This window comes from Neophocaena asiaeorientalis, unplaced genomic scaffold (assembly GCF_003031525.2).
Source record: "Neophocaena asiaeorientalis asiaeorientalis breed wild unplaced genomic scaffold, Neophocaena_asiaeorientalis_V1.1 scaffold493, whole genome shotgun sequence".
NCBI lineage: Eukaryota > Metazoa > Chordata > Mammalia > Artiodactyla > Phocoenidae > Neophocaena > Neophocaena asiaeorientalis.
In genome coordinates this window covers 821597-841171 of record NW_020172669.1, presented here as the reverse complement: position 1 = coordinate 841171, position 19575 = coordinate 821597, and the positions used below count along the sequence as shown (strand labels likewise).

At 41.2% G+C, this 19575-nt stretch overlaps 1 protein-coding gene across 3 annotated transcripts in view; it reads left to right on the top strand.

Moving 5' to 3' along the window:
- Positions 1–17430: 17430 nt before the first annotated feature.
- IGSF1 (immunoglobulin superfamily member 1) overlaps positions 17431–19575 on the top strand; it is a 13022-nt gene continuing 10877 nt past the window's right edge. For 2 of the 3 annotated variants that reach the window (XM_024739575.1, XM_024739574.1), the window contains exons 1-4: positions 17431–17500; positions 17637–17663; positions 18078–18362; positions 18717–19004. In XM_024739575.1, coding sequence (XP_024595343.1) covers positions 17431–17500; positions 17637–17663; positions 18078–18362; positions 18717–19004 — 670 coding nt within the window. The remainder of the gene's footprint in view (positions 17501–17636; positions 17664–18077; positions 18363–18716; positions 19005–19575) is intronic. The other variant, XM_024739576.1, reaches the window with a different exon arrangement.

Sequence of the window (19575 nt, the reverse complement as noted above, 5' to 3'; positions counted from 1 at the left end):
GAAAAAATAAATTTTAAAAAAATTATTAAAATAAGAAAATAAAAATAATAAAATAAAATTTAAAAAGAAGATAGCAACCAAACTAATAAACAAATCCACCAGTGATAACAAGCGTTAAAAACTAAACTAAGATAAACATAAAAGTCCGAAACAAATCAGTCATAGACAGCAAACCCCAAGTCTGCAGTTGCTCCCAAAGTCCACCACCTCAATTTTGGGACAATTCCTTTTCTGTTCATTTATTCCACAGATGCAGGGTACATCAAGTTGATTATGGGGATTTAATCCTCTCCTCCTGAGGCTGCACAGAGAAATTTCCCTTTCTCTTCTTTGTTTGCACACCTCCTGGGGTTCAGCTTTGGTTTTGGCCTCACCTCTGTATGTAGGTCACCCTCAGGCATCTGTCACCCACCCAGACAGGACGGGGTTAAAGCATTGGCTGATTAGGGTGCTCTTGCTCACTTAGGCTTGGGGGAGGGAGGGTAGTCATAATTGGAATGCAAGTCGAGCCTGCAGTGGCAGAGGCTGGCATGATGTTACAACAGCCTGAGTTGTGGTGTGTGTTCTCCCGGGGAAGTTGTCCATGGATCATGGGACCCTGGCAGTGGCAGGCTGCACAGGCTCCCGGGTGTGTGTGTGTGTGGATAGTTACCTGTGCTTGCACACAGGATTCTTGGTGGCAGCAGCAGCAGCATTAGCGTTTCATGCCCATCTCTGAGTCTGAGCTGATAGCAGTGGCTCGTGCCCATCTGTGGAGCTCGCTTAGGCAGTGCTCTGCCTTCTGTGGGCACACGGGGAAGGAATCCCCTCTCTTCACGCACCGTCTCCTTCACAGCTCCCTCCCAGAAGTGCAGGTCCTGTCCCTATTCTTTTGTGTTTGTTTTTTCTTTTGCCCTACCTAAGTAAGTGGGGATTTTCTTGCCTTTTGGGAAGTTTGAGGTCTTCTACCAGCGTTCAGTAGGTGTTCTGTAGGAGTTGTTCCACATGTAGATGTATTTTTGATGTACTTGTGGGGAGGAAGGTGATCTCCACGTCTTACTCCTCTGCCATCCTGAAGGTCCTCCCATTGGTTCTTATCTTGACAATATCTCTCTTCTTTCTCTTTCAGTTTTCATTCACTTATTTATTCAAAATTTCTAACTGCTTTCTAGGTAACAGGTGCTGAACTATGATAACATGGGCTTTAGAATCAGATGAACTAGTTTCAAATTGTAACACTCCCTTCTGACTAACTTCTGTGATCTTAGGCAAGTTGCTTAACCTCTCTGCACAACAGTTTTCTCATGTGTTACAAAGGGATACTAGTAGTGGTATATGATAGCCCCTCTTGTCCACAGTTTTGCTTTCCCTGGTTTCAGTTACCCAACGTCAACTGTGGTCCGAAAATATTAAATGGATAACTCCAGAAATAAACAATTCTTAAGGTTTAAATTACATGCCATTCTGAAGTAGTGTGATGAATCTCATGCTGTCCAGCCCCATCTCGCCTGGGATCACCAACCATCATCTGCTCCTGACAGCCAATCATTGACATTGCCATGGTTAGACGATCCATGATCTCCCGAAGCAGATGATCCTCCTTCTGAGATACCGTCAGAAGGTCAGTAGTAGCCTAAGGCTACAACATAATGCCTCCATCAATCACCTCACTCCATCTCATCACATAGGCATTTTATCATCTCACATTATCACAAGAAGAAGGGCGACTAAAGTACAATAAGATATTTTTGAGAGAGAGAAAGAGCACATTCACACGTTTTATTACAATATACTGTTATAATTATTCTACTTTATTATTAGTTATCATTAATTTCTTACTATGTCTAATTTATAAATTAAATTTTATCGTAGGTATGTATTATAGGAAAAAACACAGTATTGTATATATATAGGATTTGGTACTCTCCATGGTTTTAGGCATCACTGGGGATCTTGGAAGGTATTCCCCATGGATAAAAGGGGACTACTGTACTGCTTTTAAAACAGTATCTGGCTCACAGTCAGCATTAAACAAATGTTGCTGTTATTGCTGCTACTGTCCCTATTGCTACTACAGGAGTGTTGTCAAGGTAAATGTGACAATGTATAGAAAATGCTTAACATGGTGCCCCACTATAGTAGCACATGATAAACAATAGCTATTATTAGCATTATTTCTGTGTTAGGCACAAGAGGTACACAGATGAATAAGTCATCCTCTCTACTCTTGGAGAACTAACCGCCCAGTATTTACAGCTACCAGATTAATCCAACCGTACTTTAGAGTTCAGTTCAAATGTGACCTTATCCACAAGGCTTTCACTGATCCCCTCAGCTGGGAAGAATATTAAAAATATTGCCTTTTACTAAAATTTCCATGACTGATTATTTTTCCTGCACTTCTCTTATCAAATTTTAGCACATTATACTTTTATTTTTATTTGTTTACACATTTTTCTCTATTTCTAGACTTTTAGTTACTAGAAGGGCAGTGAATGTGTTTTATTAATCTTTTAGCTGCCAGAGTATATGCAAAGGGTTTTGCATTCTTTTGTCCTTCCTTCCATCTTCACTCATCTTATTCCACCAAATATTTGAGTGTTCCTTGTTTATAGTGGGTATTTGAAAAAGGCTGGTTAAATAAATAAGCAATGGGGTTAACCATCTGAAATTCAAGAAGGTGCATGTTATTAGGTCTATCTCATATATTTTCAAAAAGTATAAAATTTAAACTACTTGAGGCCATAAGAACAGATTTCCACTTCATTTTGAGTTTGTGCTAAGTTCCACTTGGTAACTTTTTGGCTCCATCTTACAGCTATTTCAAGTGGGATTCTTTCATGGTGTACATATTTTTAAAATATTGTCATGCTGTGCCCAGGATAGTCACAGAACTTCCACAGCAAGTGCTCCTTGTTGAAGTACAGAGTTATTAATAATGACAAGTCATTTGGATACTTTAATTAGTGTCCAGCACTATTTCCATTAGTTAATACATATTTTTAACATCATAGTGCCCTACAACAATTGTATTGTAGATTTCCCTGGCACTGCAATTTCCCCAATGGATTATGCCATCCTATGTTTCTGGAGATCTTGTTAAAAATACTAAGAAAATGTCTTCTGTAGGTAAAGGTCACATAGTTAATCAAAAATATTTTTAATGCCAACTGGTCAAACCTTTTCCTCTACTCCTTTTTAAACATGTAGAAGACTTTCCATAATCTTTCTCCTACATTCCTACCCTTCCTCTTCCTTTTGTTCACTTGACTCTGAATAAAGGGGTACAGGAAAAGGAGATTAGATAGGGCCATACAAAAATCTCTTCGGAGTTATCCAAACACCAAGCAATCCTAGACACTACTGCCATCCAAAATTCAGTTGCCATAGTTTGTAGCAAAAGTCAGTTCTGTGTCTTTAGTAACTGTAAAGTTATGAAAATAGCTGTTATATTAAAGCCTTAGAAAGTGTATTTACCCAGATACTTAGTAAAATATAGTCATCGATTAATATGTGGAGCTTTTTCTGTTTTGTTCACTCATGTATTCTCAGAACTAGAAAGCAAAGTAGATGTGCAATAAATATTTTTGATTAAATGCACAAAGGAATAGATCTCACAGTACCTAAACACTGTGAGCTCTAAAGACTATTTTTTAAGTTGTTTTGAATGTAGAATTACCAAACAGCTGTTCTGATTTTTATTAGGCGAATCCCATCAAGTGTTTTACTAATTTCCTATAGCAATTTTCATTATTTCTGAGAATGGAGATGAAAGTCAGATGAAATCACCTTTTCATTTGAACTTACTGCACTTAATTTTGATTTTTTTTCTCCTACACAAGATATCTCCCTCTAAACTGTCCTCCTCCAAACCCATTCAAAGTTATCTACTTGTACACATTGGAGTCTGAGATAGACACTGATTTTTAAATCACCAGACCTCTGAAAAATGCCGACATTTTCATATATGGGTATTTAATATGCATAACTCTAATTGTAAACTACCCTGTCTCTAGTTTTTGTTTTCTTTTGAAACAGAAACCTGAACTACTAGGAGCCTGAATTAGAGGGACAGGTGGACTGTCATCTCAAAAAGTGTCCTCTGAGCCTTATCCCTGAGGATCTGTGCCCAGGATAGGATAACTAACATCAGGGAGCATTAGGAGTAGAGAAGGTCATTTTCTACTTGGTGAGAAGCTCTCCCCTTGGACCTAGATCATGACCTAGCCTTTCAGTTTGGCACAAGGAAGAAATTTTACTAAAAAGTGATATGAGACACACATGGCCCTTAATGATCTGGCTCCTGTCCATGTCCCTAACCTCACTTCCAGACACACCTCGTGCTGCCATATTTTGCACTTCTTTGCCCTGCATTCCCAAAAAAGTAAATCATATGGTGGAATGTGAGGGACACATCAGGTGTGTGAGGCAGATGTTTTAGAGTAGGAAGCCTCATAAGTGCTCTCACCATACCTAATTATGGGGATGTTTCAGTCTGGAGAACTTGGATTGAGAACTTCCTAAGTGCTGCCAATCAGAATTAACTGTTTTCTCCTCTACACTCCCATAATGTTTTGTTTGATGTTCTGTCTTTCAAAACTTACCATGCTTTGTGTTATATTATTCTTAGCTGTGAATGTGGATATATCTCCCATTAGATCATAATCTTGAAGGCAGAGTTTATCTATTTTCTCATGTCTCTCATCACTTTCTACAATACTTTGGGTATAATCAAGCTGAATACTTATTTTTAATTGTTCAAAAATAAAGATGATGCTATGGGACCTGAGAGGGTATCCAGTTGAGTCCTATTCAAGTTTCCCCTTCCCCATCACTGTCCTGTCTCTACCCCAACCATCATCACCAAGCTAAATCCCAGATACCACTGTAAAGAGATATTTTTTAAAAACATGATTAGGCTGAGGATAACAGATTTAACTCACAGTTATTGAATACTCATTTGACTGATGAGGAGATGGAGACCCAAATAACTTTCAGTAGCTTTGCCAAATGTCACACAATTACACAGCTAATAAGTGGCTCTGCCAGGACTGAAATTCAAGCCCCCTGACACAAAGTCAAAATCTCTTTCCACAAACGCTGAAACGTTTAGATGAACTTCTCTCACTCTCTAGTTTATAATTCTAATGCACCTAGTTGTTTAATCAGAAACATATTTTGTGTACCCTCAGCCAGGAAGAAGCTAAATATTCTGAACACATGAAGCTCATTTTAATAACATACTTATTTCTATGTTTATGTATTTGTGCCTTTATTTATATTTTTTGTGTTTGTATGTTTATGTATCCAGGTATTTAGTGTACTTATGTATTTATATGTGTGTGCTTATTTTTTATGTATGCTTTTATGTATTTCTTTATCTTACCTGTAGGGCTATGAAGCTCTTACTCCCAATGCTATTAGAGGAGAGCACATCGGTTAATTGTACCGTAATTTCCTATAGTGTTTCTGAGGATTTCAGCTTAAAATAGGTGTTGAATTTCAATTAAAAGACCCCAGCTTTTGAGCTCCTGGGGGAGAGGACAGAGAGAGCAGCTTTGTGCAGAACCAAATTGCTGAGCTTTGGAAACACCTCGAAGCCAACGGAAACTTCAGCTACAAGAGCAGGAAAAAAAGAGACCAAAAGCTACCCAAGCTTAAAAGAGAATGAGGAAAATGATGAAGAGAAGCTCAGGAGCAAGCAAGAAGTACTGTGATGCTACAGAGGAACCAGGGACCTCAGAGAGTTCAAGAGGTATAGCTGGCCTGGAGAAGCAGCAGGCAGAACCCAGAAAAAGGGCCAACATGAGGGAGCTGATGTTTCCCACCCTGAAGGTGATACAGGACCATGTGGACGTTTTAAAGAGCACACAGGAAAAGCTCATCAAAGACTATGGGACACTGATGAATGAGGTCACAGGACTGAAAGAAACCCTAAGAAAGGAAAATTATCGAATAAATATCATGGAAGAGAGAACAGTACAAATGAGGACCAAATTGAGCTTCAGTCTCAAAAGATAAAAATTTTAAGCAAACAGTTCTTCACAGTACAAGAAGAGGTGATGGATCTTGAAAACACATCAAGGAGGTATAATATTTGTGTATCTGGCATCCCTGAAGGTATAGAAAATGAGAGTAACCTTGAAACTATTATTAAGGAAATTATTGAAAAACATCTTCCAGAGCTAAACAAAGATCTCAACTTACAGAGAGAATTTACAGGTCCCCACTTAAATATACCTCTTAAAGTAAAAGTCCAAGGCACATAAGTGTACAGTTCCTGAATTTGAAAGAAAAAGAAATAATCTTGCAAGCTGCTCAGAAAAAAAAGGAGGACTGATTTTCAACAAAGTAAAGATAGGGCTGACCCCTGACTATGCCTTACTTACAGTGCAAGAGAGACAAAGTTGGAGCAAGATCTACTGCCACCTGAAGTTCCTGGGTCTGAAGCCTCAAGTGAACCATCCTGCCAAGCTATCTTGCCTATTTGAAGATGAGAGAAGAATGTTTGACAATCAAGATGACTTCAAGGGATTTGTCAGCAAAACTCCAAAACTACTGGCTTTTCTGCAAACAGCTGCAGCCCAGGGAGAGTGTGCTCCTTGAGATAAGTGACTAAATTGATTTACAAAACTGTTTCTTAATAGAATGTAGATCTTAGTTTTATGATTAATTTCATTTTTACCAGGGTAATTAGTGAAAATTAAGTACAAATGTAATGTTGACCAATTTGCCCTTAAGTGTGTGTATATCTACATCTATATCCATATCTATACCTATCTATATATCTATCATCTATCTATTCTACATGAGAAGGGGAGAAGAAAAAGTTTTTAAAAATGGGAAGGGATGAGGGAGGGATAAATGGAAAAGAGGATATGAATACAGCAAGATAATACTTAGTAGTGGGTGGGATAGGGAGACATTGGAATATGATAGATAAAATAATAAAAAATAATTTTATTGTGAATGTGAAAGCAATAAACTATAGGAAATTAACAGACTTGTTCAGAGAAAGAAAGTTTTCCCCCACCCTCTGTCAAGGGTACTTGGATCTTTTAGAAAATTTGACCATATCTTATAGCACAAAACAAGCAGAACTGGAAGAGATGCATGTACATTGAAATGATTGCCTATAAACTGATATTTTTAGAAACAGATTGTAAACAGTGGGTGATGTTGCAGTGATGTGTTTTTAAATTGCTAATTTGTATTGCTCCTGCAGTTTAGATGTCTCCATTTAACTTTAATTATATAATTTGTTAATCATACAATAAATGGAGCTTAAAGAACCCAATTGTTGACCTCTTTACTTTCCTTTGGACAACTGATTAAAAGCTCCCGAATGACATTACCTCCCTTCTCTTCCTCATATCCCAGCCCCCCGAAAATTTCTACAATTTAGACACACTGGAGGCAAGTCAGACTCTGAAGCAGAAAAAAAAAGCTTTCCTGGCACTGGTACTCTAAAGCATCCTGCCTGTGTCAGACCTAAACTGCTCGTCAAAGCCACTCTGCCTGCCCACCAAAGGCAGTGGGGCTGAGCCCACCTCTTTCCTTCTGGGGCCATCAACTTCATCCAACATAGGAAAAGGGGACAATGAAACACTTTGCAGCCCACCCTCAGAGGCTTCCTTCATTTTATAAGTCTATCCCTGAACTCTTACCCCTATGTACTCAGATGCACACAACATACAAGCACACACATCTTTTCTTCTTGTTGTTTCTTATATAAATAAAAGGCATCTTATGATGCTAGGAGAATTATTATTTGGGGACAGTGGGGCAATAGTTTACCTTCCTGGTAAATGGTATGTAGGCCAAACAGAACCTTGTGGCCCTGCTAGATTGGAACACCACAAAACATCATTTTCTCTATCCACCCATTAACCTTAAGTTAAATTCACCTAGGCAATCACACTGTTGGTTTGCTTTATGACAGGCATCCAGAAGCCTGATCATGCAGGTCTCCATGGCTTATGGCTCACAATGAATGTTTTGATTAAATAAGTTTCAGTTCTGGTTCATCACTTGCATTTGATTTATTCTTGGAATCTTCCTTCACAGTCCTGAAAATACCCTCAGTTATAGCTTCTGGAAGTGACTTAATGCCCCAATCTGTGCCTTTAATAATTGAAATCCTGGATAAGTTGAAACCCAAACTCTGTGGATGGGCCCCAGCTTCCCTTTCCACCTCTAAAAGGAGGTACTTCCCACCTCCAAACCTCAACACCCCTACCTCAGGCCTTACTGTTAGAACCTAATCTGTCTGGTTGGGCCTTCTCACTGTCCCAGAGCACTACTTGTCTAGTGCGACCTTAGTTCCTTTCTTGTCTACTCCATGGCTGAGACTTAATGGGGAGTTGGGAGGAGTGCTAAAACATATTAGCACCTCTCCTGTGCACCAAATACTCTATAGAGATCTAACTCAGCCCTTAGGTGGCTTACCACAGTAGTAAAGTGGGGGGAGGAAGAATGCGCTATAATGCTCATCATTCTCTTGAGATTGTATGAAAATTATCAGGATTCTTGGTAGTTCCTGTTTACCACTGAGAATCACTGTCCTAAAGCATAAAACTGGAAGAAAGTGGTATGTGTTAGCATACGGTATTTGTTTTTCTCTTTCTGACTTACTTCACTCTGTATGACAGACTGTAGGTCCATCCACCTCACTACAAACAACTCAATTTCATTTCTTTTCATGGTTGAGTAATATTCCATTGTATATATGTGCCACATCTTCTTTATCCATTCGTCTGTCGATGGACACTTAGGTTGCTTCCATGTCCTGGCTATTGTAAATAGGGCTGCAATGAACATTTTGGTACATGACTCTTTTTGAATTATGGTTTTCTCAGGGTATAGGCCCAGTAGTGGGATTGCTGGGTCGTATGGTAGTTCCATTTTTAGTTTTTTAAGGAACCTCCATACTGTTCTCCGTAGTGGCTGTATCAATTTACATTCCCATCAACAGTGCAAGAGGGTTCCCTTTTCTCCACACCCTCTCCAGCATTTATTGTTTGTAGATTTTTTGATGAAGGCCATTCTGACTGTTGTGAGGTGATACCTCAATGTAGTTTTGATTTGCGTTTCTCTAATGATTAGTGATGTTGAGCATCCATTCGTGTCTTTGTTGGCAGTGGGATAGGAAAGGGTGGGAGGGAGACGCAAGAGGGAGGAGATATGGGGATATATGTATATGTATAGCTGATTCACTTTGTTATAAAGCAGAAACTAACACACCATTGTAAAGCAATTATACTCCAATAAAGATGTTTAAAAAAAAAAGAAAGTGGTTTGTTAGTGAATGTTTAATGGCTTTCTGAGGGAAAAAAAAACTGATTTGTAGCATTTGCTTGTTCAGTGGTGTAAATTCTATGGCTGTGGCCAATTTTTAGCTACCAACATGATGTTACTAAACGCTGGGTTAAGGCAAGATGCATACATTCAGCTTTCCTGAGCCAGCCATAGCTGCCTCCAGCACATCACTGGGAGGAGACCACCTTTGCCCTGTGCATCTCCTGGTTGGACTACTATAACACAAATTTAGCTTTAAAAAATCTCATCATCCTAGACTGGACTTAATTACAGAGAAAGGCTCCCCAGACAAACCTGTGCATGTACATGGTCCTTGGTGTCTCACTTCCTTTAAGCTCCACCTTCTCGAAGCTTTTCTAGCACTGCTCTGGTCCCAAATACAGCTTTTGTAAGACAGTTGCTCTTTTCTTCTGTCTAGGCTGAGAGTCTTTAGACCTTAAAAATCACATTAATCCTGCCTCTACACTCAACCACACTCCCTACTTCAATGTGCATAGTATGTAGTCAATAAAACCTTGTGTTTAGCAGTTGTCTCATAATTTGTAACAGGTGATTTTGAAGCTTTTGCAGGAGGATCCCTTTTCCAGTCCCCAGGGCTCAAGGTGTCAAAGGGCAAAGGGGGTATGGCTCAGGAATATTTCTGGTATCACCACCTCCCAAGACAGTAACAGTGAGAGCTCCCATACCACCCCACCTCCTGTACATCTCACCAGTTTAAGGGGATGGAGAATCAGAGGAGGGCCAGCCATTAAGAATAAGACTGATCATTCTCAAAACATTCCTGAAAGAGGAGTTGTTTAATACCAGCCAGCTCTAGAGTAATAAACCAGGAGAGAAACCCAGACTTCTTTTTTTCTTAATTTTTATTAAAAAATATTTTTATTGCAGTATAGTTGATTTACAATGTTGTGTTAGTTTCTGGTGTACAGCAAAGTGATTCAGTTTTATATATATTGTGTTAGTTTCAGCTGTGCTGGTTTCAACATAGTGATTCATTTATTTATATATATATATATATGTAAACATAAATAGAAATAGATTTAGATTTAGATTACACAAGGTACTGAATATAGTTCCCCGTGCTATACAGTAGGGCCTTGTTATTTATTTTATAAACAGTAGTTTGTATCTGCTAATCCCAAACTCCTGATTTACCCCTCCCCCATCCCCCCCTTTTCCCCTTTTGTAATCATAAGTTTGTTTTCTACCTATGTGAATCTGTTTCTATTTTGTAAATAAGTTCATTTGTATCACATAACCACACATAAGTGATATCATATGGCATTTGTCTTTCTGACTTACTTCACTTAGTATGATAATCTCTAGGTCTATCCATATTGCTGCAAATGACACTATTTCATTCTTTTTTATGGCTGAGTAGTATTCCATTGTGTGTGTGTGTATTTATATAAATACACACATACACACCTTCTTTATTCCTCTTTCGATGGACATTTAGGTTGAGGAAGCTCTTTTTGTATTGCCATCATCTCTATTTTATTTTTCCCTTTGGCAGATCATGAAAACCAGTCTATTCTGATCATGTAAGTATCCAAGGTGGAGTGTGTTTTCATATCTGTGGCCCTTTGTCCCCAATGCAGAAGAGGAAGATGCCACTTGCTCTGTTTTATTAATGTGATGCAAAGATGTGGGGGTGGGTGGGCTGAGGAGAGATGGGCAGGAAGACCTGTGAGGCCTAAGGAAGCTGGAGCTCCCCATCCAGCCTGCTCAGTGGTGCCAGTCTCCCCCGGGGCCCCTGCCTCTCCGAGTGGTCTCACATTTGTTGGGAGGTGTGTGTCTGCCATGGCTCAGGTGACATCTTAGGGGGCCCGTTTACACTCACGGGGCTTGTTTCTCTTTGTCTCTCTGTTTCGATTGCTCCAAATAGCTGAGAATCCAGGGCAGGAAAGACTGTGAACACCAAAAGGATCACCCAGTACTTTGCAACAATTGCAGCGTCTGGAGACCTCACCATGAAGAAGTACTCCAAAATGAGGTTATGGAGAGGAGAAAGGCTTGCCCTGCTTCCGCTGCCAACCTTTGTCTTGAAGTGTGTGTATGTGGTGGGGGGAAGGCCAGCAGAGCCAATGTCAAGAACTCCACCTCAGCTAAGTCATAGCCCCAGTCTCTCTTGGCCTGTATCACCAGCTTTATAAATATTGGGCTGCAAAATTTCCTCTAGGGAGCTTGGCCAGAGAATATTTCTCCTTCTGCAGGCAGGCTACAAGGTCCAAGACCCACAGAGGTAGCCTAGAGATGGAGCTTCTAATATCTCAATTGCCAGCCATAGTTTGAATGAGGGGCTTCTATGAAGTCTGAATAATAAGTCCTTTCAAGATTCTACAGTGACCCAGAGCAAAAAAAAAGAGTGAGTGGTATTCTCACCCACACAGTCCCAGGACCTTTTTCAGGCTTCCATGGCATTAATGGGAAATCTGGGCTCTAGACTCTGGCTGCTGGTAAGAGCACAAGCTTCGGCCTAAGGACTTCAGAGAGTAGGAGGATGCTATCATTGCCTTCTTTTCTACATTATTAACAATGCATTTGATAGGTGATTCTCTGTTTTACTAAGTACATTCACATCTGTTTTTTAAATTAAAAAAATTTTTATTGAAGTATACTTGATTTACAATGTTGTGTTAGTTTCAGGTGTACAGCAGAATGATTCAGTGTTTTATGTAAATATATATATATAAAATATTCATATATATGTATCAGATTCTTTTCCCTTATAGGTTATTACAAAATATTGAGTAGAGTTCCCTGTGCTATACAGTAGGTCCTTGTTGGTTATCTACTTTATATACACTAGTGTGTAGATGGCAATCCCAACCTCCTAATTTACCCCTGCCCCACCCCTTTCCCCTTTGGTAACCATAAGTTTGTTTTCTACCACTGTGGGTCTATTTCTGTTTTGCAAATAAGTACATTGGTATCTTTTTTTTCGATTCCATATGTAAGTGATATCACATGATATTTCTCTTTCTCTGTCTGACTTATTTCACTTAGTATGATAATCTCTAGGTCTATCCGTGTTGCTGCAAATGGCATAATTTCTTATTTTTTATGGCTGAGTAATGTTCCATTGTCTATATATACCATATCTCATTTATCCATTCATCTGTCGGTGGATGTTTAGGCTGCTTCCATGTCTTGGTTATTGTAAATAGTGCTGCAATGAATACTGGGGTGCACGCATCTTTTCGAATTATAGTTTTCTCCGGATATATGCCCAGGAATGGGATTGGAGGATCATATGGTAACTTTATTTTAAATTAAAAGGTTTTTTTTACTTTTATCATTACAAACTTCCAATGCAGAGGGAGCATTGTAGTGGTTAAGAACATGAGACTTCATTTTGCAATATATACAAGCATTGAATCATTATGTTGTATACCTGAAACTAATGTTGTGGATCAATTATACCTCAATTAAAAAAAAAAGAAGGAAGGAACTGAGAAGTTTTCAGTTACTTTGCATAAAAAAGTTTTGAATTATTTTCTAAATAAGACCCTTTTTTATAGGTATATTATAATCAATAAAGTGGTTTAAGTAATTAAAAAAAAACATGGGACCGTGGAACTGTATATACAGATTGCCTGGATGTGAATCCTAGCTCTTCCACTTGCTGGCTGTGTTGGCCTTAGGCAATTTTTTAATGGCTCTGAGTTTCAGCTTCTTCATCTGTAAAATGGGACTGATACTATCCCCGAGTGTTGTGATTGGGATAAAATGAGTTAATATTTATAAAGCACTTAGTGCCTGATACCATCATAGTGATTTCTATACAAATGTTTTGAAAATAGGCATGGATATTTCCACCCTGACATATAATAATTTTCACTTTAGTGTTCCAAACAACCATTTGTGTTTGGCCAATTTTACCTCTTAAATATTTTGGGAACCCTTGCTCTCTCCTCCTTCTTTACTTCCACTGCCCTGGTTTCGGCACACAGTAACAGTAAACTGCTTACAGTTCTCCACGCCTTACTTTGCTGGTCTTTCCTATTGCAATTCTCTGATTCCCATGGCACCCCCTTCTTTGGCTTTCTCCTACTTGTTCTCTATCACTGTTTATCCTCAGACTACAAACTCCTTAAGAGCAGAAACTGCCATTCTCCCTGGATTGTCAGCATCTATAACAATGTCTGGCACAAAGAAAATACTCAACAAACGTGTATTGAATTAGTGAATGGTTGGTTGCTGTGTCCCAGGCACTATGTAGTAGTTTACAGGGGGATTTTCATTCAATCCTACCTAAAACTCTGTGTGATATTAAGTACAATTATTATCCCCAGTTTACAAATAGGAAAACTAAGGCCTGGAGAGGTTAAATAACTTGCCCCTAGAATACCTATTTATATTCATATGGTTATTCTATTCTTATGTGATAATCTGTACTTTATAATGGTGTGTAGGAACAGAGGATGCCAGGAAGCCACAGCTGATATCCCTGATGCATGAAGATATGATATTCAATTTTCCTATTAAAAGCACAGTTACTTTATTTTTATGTAGCTTGTTCTCAAATCACAGTATTTTTTCTTTAGATAATTTTTAATCTTCTATGAATGTAAAAATTGTACATAAAGAAAAATGTGGCTATTTCTTACAACAATCAATTGATCTGGGGATCCACTGGATGCTATACTTTAATCCCATCGTATAGTATATGTCAGGAGCTTTGGTTAGTATCTTATCCATACATAATCATTTGAAACAGTCATTCATGGTTAACTAAATTTATGAAAGGTTATCTACATCATTGAAATCATGTTTCTCTAGGGCATTTGTGGAAAGCTGTACAGATTAACGATAGTAGTAGTGGTGGTAGTGGTAGCAACAGCAGCAGCTACCATTTACTGAGCACCTACCATGTACCAGGCCTACTATGCTGTAAGTTTTACTTACAGTATCCCATCGAAGGCCTGTGCAATAGCTTCTGTTGTTTTATTTTACAGATGGGGAAACTGAGACTCAGAGAGTTTAACTCACTTTCTTGAGGTCACTCAGCTACTGAATAGTGGAACCAGACTGAAATCCAAATTTGTGTGTCTCTGAAGCCTGGGCTTTTAGTCCAAGCTGGACTTTGAAGGCTGTCCAAGTTACTTAACCCTCTGTGAGCTTCAGTTTCCTCATCTGTAAAATTGAGGGAAGTAACACACCTTGCAGTGTTGCTATGAAGATTTGAAATAATAGATGCCCAGGGCTCAGAGGCACATAGTAGGCATATAAGCCCTGGTGGGGTGGTGTTTATGCTTACGTGGGGTATTAAATGGGCAGAGGAAGATCTGAGATCCCTTTAAAGGCATTGGGGAGCTGAAGAGGAGGGATCTACAGCTTTGGCAGGCTTGAGAGCTGGCCCTCTCCCCTCTAGAATACAATGACCCAATGAAACTCTGAGCGACAGGCGAGGGGGCAGGGGCCTGAATTTGGCTCCAGCAACCTCTGCAGGGAATCGTGAGAGGGGCGGGAGCTGGGAGGGGCGTGGAAATCCCGGTTGTCAGAGGACTGCAGGTGTCAGGGAGTTAGTGTAGGTGGGCTCCCAGAGCCTGGCAGAGGGAGGAGGGGAGGCTGGAGCGGCAGAGTCGGCGGGGGAGAGAGGGAGGCGTGGCCCTGAGCCTGGGAGGCTGTCCTTAGACTGCTCTTCTCTTGCCGGGCAGTTTGCTGCATCTGGAGGAGCTCACTGGAGAATCTCCAACAGCGGAGTGGGCCTTCAACTACCGTAAGTACCTGCAAATGAGCGCATAGTCCAGGGGCTGAAGATTAAATACTGCCCATCAGATCCTAAAGAAAACCCCGAAATAATCTCCCTGATGTAATTAATTGCCGTAAATCTAAATGCTCCCAAGTCTTTCCCCCCCACCCCCTTCATCCCTCCCTTTTTCCTTCCCTCCGCGATCCCAGCCGTGCCTCGCTGAGAATCTCTGGGCGCTGTAGATATCTTTCCTTTTCCTTCTCAGTCTTCCCTCCAAACCTTTAGCGGAGCATGTACCCAGCACCCCGCTGAGCCCAACCCCTTTGATTCCTGGAACCCTCAAAGCTATGCAGGGGGCGAGCCATTAGACATTTCAGGTTTGTCACCCTCAAAAGCACTGCGGCGCTGCCTAAGGGTGTGTAAAGTGCTTGGGGTGGAGTAGAAGGGAAGGGTGAAAAGGCTAGACTGCCGAAGTTGACGGTGTGGGGGGGGAGTGTGAAAGGCCAAAAGTGGGCGTGGCCAATTAACCTGAAGCCTGCAGCTCCTTCCAATGTTCCCTGGACAGAAGATTCATCATTTTGGCTGGATATAAATGGTAGAGTTTCCTTAGTAGGTTGCGGAGGGGTCAGCCATGCTGAGAAATCCAGCTTCCCTTATTCCCCTCAAGCCCCCAGGAAGCGAAACCCTGGTTTAGGGGTCCAAGTGGCAAGGCTAGAATCTCAGATGGCATTCCCTGGCAGAATCCCAGGTTGAACCTTTCCCTTGGCAGTAAAACCTGAGTTCCTCCAATAAATTCTGGCCTAAAGCCTCAGGGGAACAAAGCAACAGGGTGGCACCCAAGCCTGGGCCTGGGCCTGACCCTAAGAGGAGTGGGGGCAAGAGTCTGTAGGAGGTGAGATGGAAAGAGCATCTTTAGGGTGCTATACCAGATTAATACCCCCTTTGGGAAGAAAAATAGCCAAGTTTTAATGAAATGTTCACTATGTGCCTGGCACTGTACATGTATTGTCTCAGATTCAACACAACAACAAGGCTAGGTATATATTACTCCCCAACTTTATAGATAAGAAAAGTTCAGAGAGGGTAATTTGAGCATCCTTCAAGGCAAAGTAAGAAATGCAAAGGGAAACTGTGCTTCCCTGGATCTCTGATGGTCCACCTGCTTCCTACATCCCAGGTGTTTGAATCTTCCTCTTTTTTCCTGCTCCTTCATCCCTCCTAGTGTTATCACTGGAGAAAATTAGGGACTTCAAGATCAGGATCAGTTTGGGGAAGCAAAATCACCGCTTTCTGTTCTGAGAGCTGCCTTTATCCCACTGTGTTGAAATAGAATTAAACAGCTGGGGTAGGCCAGAACCTCAGGCTCTGAGTAGAGAGTTGGTAGAAGGGAGTTAGCCTGAGTTTGTGTGATGGGCATATGCCTTTCCTTGGCAAAAGGATACTCTGGGTCCAGGGGGTGGGGTAGGAGAGGCAGAAGAGTGTAAGGGGTCTACTTATGGACGTGTAGGGCCTGTGGTCAATAGTGATTTTCAAGAAAATGAGAAGGCCTCGCTGAACTCACATATCTTTGCCATATTCCCTGAAATTCAAGCAATTCTTTTTTTTTTCCTTAGGGGCAATGAACAAGAATGCTTATAAATTATGGGCAGCCAATAAATCATTTGCATCTTATGTCAATTAGCTCAAGTAACTTGATTCCCCAACACCTACTCAAGATGGAGGCTTTGAGATTTTGGGGGGTAAGAAATAAAAGTAATATTAGATTTGAAGCATTCTGACATTCTGCATAAGGGCAGGCCTAGATGGGACGAGATGGTACAGGTGAGGTAGGGTGAGAAAGGGGTCAAGGGCTGCCTCTGAAAGTTTAAATACTGGTTTTAGAGCATAAGCATTAGAGTTAAACATGGATTTGCATTTTGGCTCTGATATTTAATATCTTTTGACTTTGGGCAAATTATATCCTGTCTAAGCTTCAGTTTCCTAGCCAGCAAAATGGTGATGGTAGAAACGCTTCCTTTGCTAGGTTGTTGAAGTACTCTGACAAAAATATATATGTATGAGTAAAGGATCTGAAAAGGTGACTCTCTACACCTCCCATCTCCCTCATACCATGTGGCTTCTGCTGGCCTGGATTAGGCCTCTGGGCCTCTGAGATCCCATGGAAAAACAGACATTTCAATAAATCTGACACGGTAGATACCAGCAAAGACCTTGGGTGGGAGAAGGGGGAAGTGAGGAAAAGGGACAAAGAGAAGAAGTAGCCAGTAACCCTGCCTGCCAGTGAGGGAGTGGAAGGAAGGGAGGGATGTCAGGTGCAACTTACTGATCCAAACTAAACTTTCCGAAGCAGGATCAGTCCCCTGAGTAAAAACACTTCTGCTTTTAGATCTCACCACCTGGTGAGGGGCACAGCCCTTCAAGACTCCAGAGGCTCCATGACCCTGGACAGGCCAGGGGAAGGGGCCACCATGCTGCGGACATTCACTCTCTTACTCTTTTGCATTCGTGAGTACAAGGAAGTGGTGGCAGGGCAAGTGAACCTGTTATAGTTACCCCTATGGGGAGGGAATGGAGAATATTGAGGTTTGAGGGTGGGTGGGAACAATGAGGGGCTCTCCTTTACCATAATCTCTCTTTTCAGGGTTGAGTCTGGGTATGACACCAATAGGTAAGTGAGTCCTGCTACCTCAAGTACCTTCCTTCCTGAAGGCCACAAGACATTGACCTGCTTCCATGGCCCTGGACATAACTGCCTTGAGATCCCAAAGGCAATTTCCAGATTGAGCTGGCTGGGAATCAGGACCTCTTACTTCATGACTTGGTTTCCCACAAAACAGTAAAGAACTTTGTCTCAGATGGAAAGGAAGCAAGACTTGCACTTCATTCCCCAACTCACTTGAATTCCTTAAACAAATACCTTGGGGTCCCTATCCCACCCCCCATAAACGTATGCATCCTGTCCCCAAGGGAAGACAAAAGGAGGAATCTGGGTTGGGGCTAATTTTAAGGGACATTGGAGGGGCATGTTATGGGAGGGAGAGGGTTGGACTGCTGACGTCTTTGTTATCTTTGGGAATGACAGCAATGATGCAATCTCAACCAGAGCTGTGGATAGAGACCAACTACCCCCAGGCCCCTTGGGAGAACATCACACTTTGGTGCAAAAGCCCCTCTCGGATTTCAAGCAAGTTCCTGTTGCTGAAAGATAAGACACAGATGACCTGGATCCGCCCTTCCCACAAGACCTTCCAAGTTTCATTCCCCATTGGTGCCCTTACTCAGTCCAATGCAGGTCTTTACAGGTGCTGCTACTGGAAGGAGACGGGCTGGTCAGAGCCCAGTAAAGTTTTAGAGTTGGAGGCACCAGGTAAGAAGACAGAGATAGAAAATCAAGAATAAACTCCAGCTCCTGGGACTCAACCTTGCCTTTCCAGAGCAGGGTTTAATTCATTCGTTTGCCTCAAATGCATGCATGTATAATGCATGCATTCCACAGTTAGTAAATAAATGCCTAGTCTCTATAGATGCAGAGTGAGGACACAGACTCTGGAACAGATCTAGAGGGCAAGCTCTCAACATAGGGGTGATACCCTAGATGGGGAAACAAGGGGTGACAAATAAGGGTCATACAGGGAAGACTCATTTAAGTAGAGCGCTCTGCCGCTCCCTGAGCAGCACTCCCCTTGCTCTACCTGAATACCAGTTCATTCTCTCCTTCCAGGCCAGCTGCCCAAGCCCACCTTCTGGATCCAGGCTGAGACCTCCCCTCTTCCTGGATGTAATGTTAACATACTCTGCCATGGCTGGCTGCAGGATTTGGTATTCATGCTGTTCAAAGAGGGATATGCAGAACCCGTGGATTACCAAGTCCCAACGGGGACGGTGGCCATATTCTCCATTGCCAACATGACACCTGAGAGTGAAGGGGTTTACATCTGCCGCACTCATATCCAGATGCTCCCTACCCTGTGGTCAGAGCCCAGCAACCCCCTGAAGCTGATTGTGGCAGGTGGGTGTGGCTATGGCTGCTGGGGTCTGATGATCGTTGTCCCCGGGATCATGGTCGGATGAGCCAGCGTTTCTGACATTACTTTCCTTGCCCAGTTCTCTGCAAGGCCCATGAGCTAAAGTCATTTGACATTTTACTGAGATGCAAATTAGAATCACACACGCTATGAGGCAAATGTTTGGGAGCCAATCACTTGGCTAGTGAGTGAGTCCAGCCAAATGTCCAACAGCTTCAGCTCATCACAGCTTTGTTGTTCTCTATTTGTCGAAAATCATGCATTCATTCATTCATTAGGCTAATATTTATTGAGCACTTAATATGTGCCAGGCACTGCCACTGCAGTCTTGTAAACTGATTTTTTAAATTTAAAGTATTTTTATTCTATTTCTGGTTTTTATTTTTAAGTGTGGAAAATAGAATGAGTTGCTAGTGCTGGTGATAAAAATAAACAAAAAAAATGACAAAGAAAGTGATAGTTCATATTTTAGAAATGACTTTATAAATTAATTTAGTCTTGTATATACAGATCCAGTAAGGCAGTACCAAGCTTTAAACACAGTAGAAGCCTCCA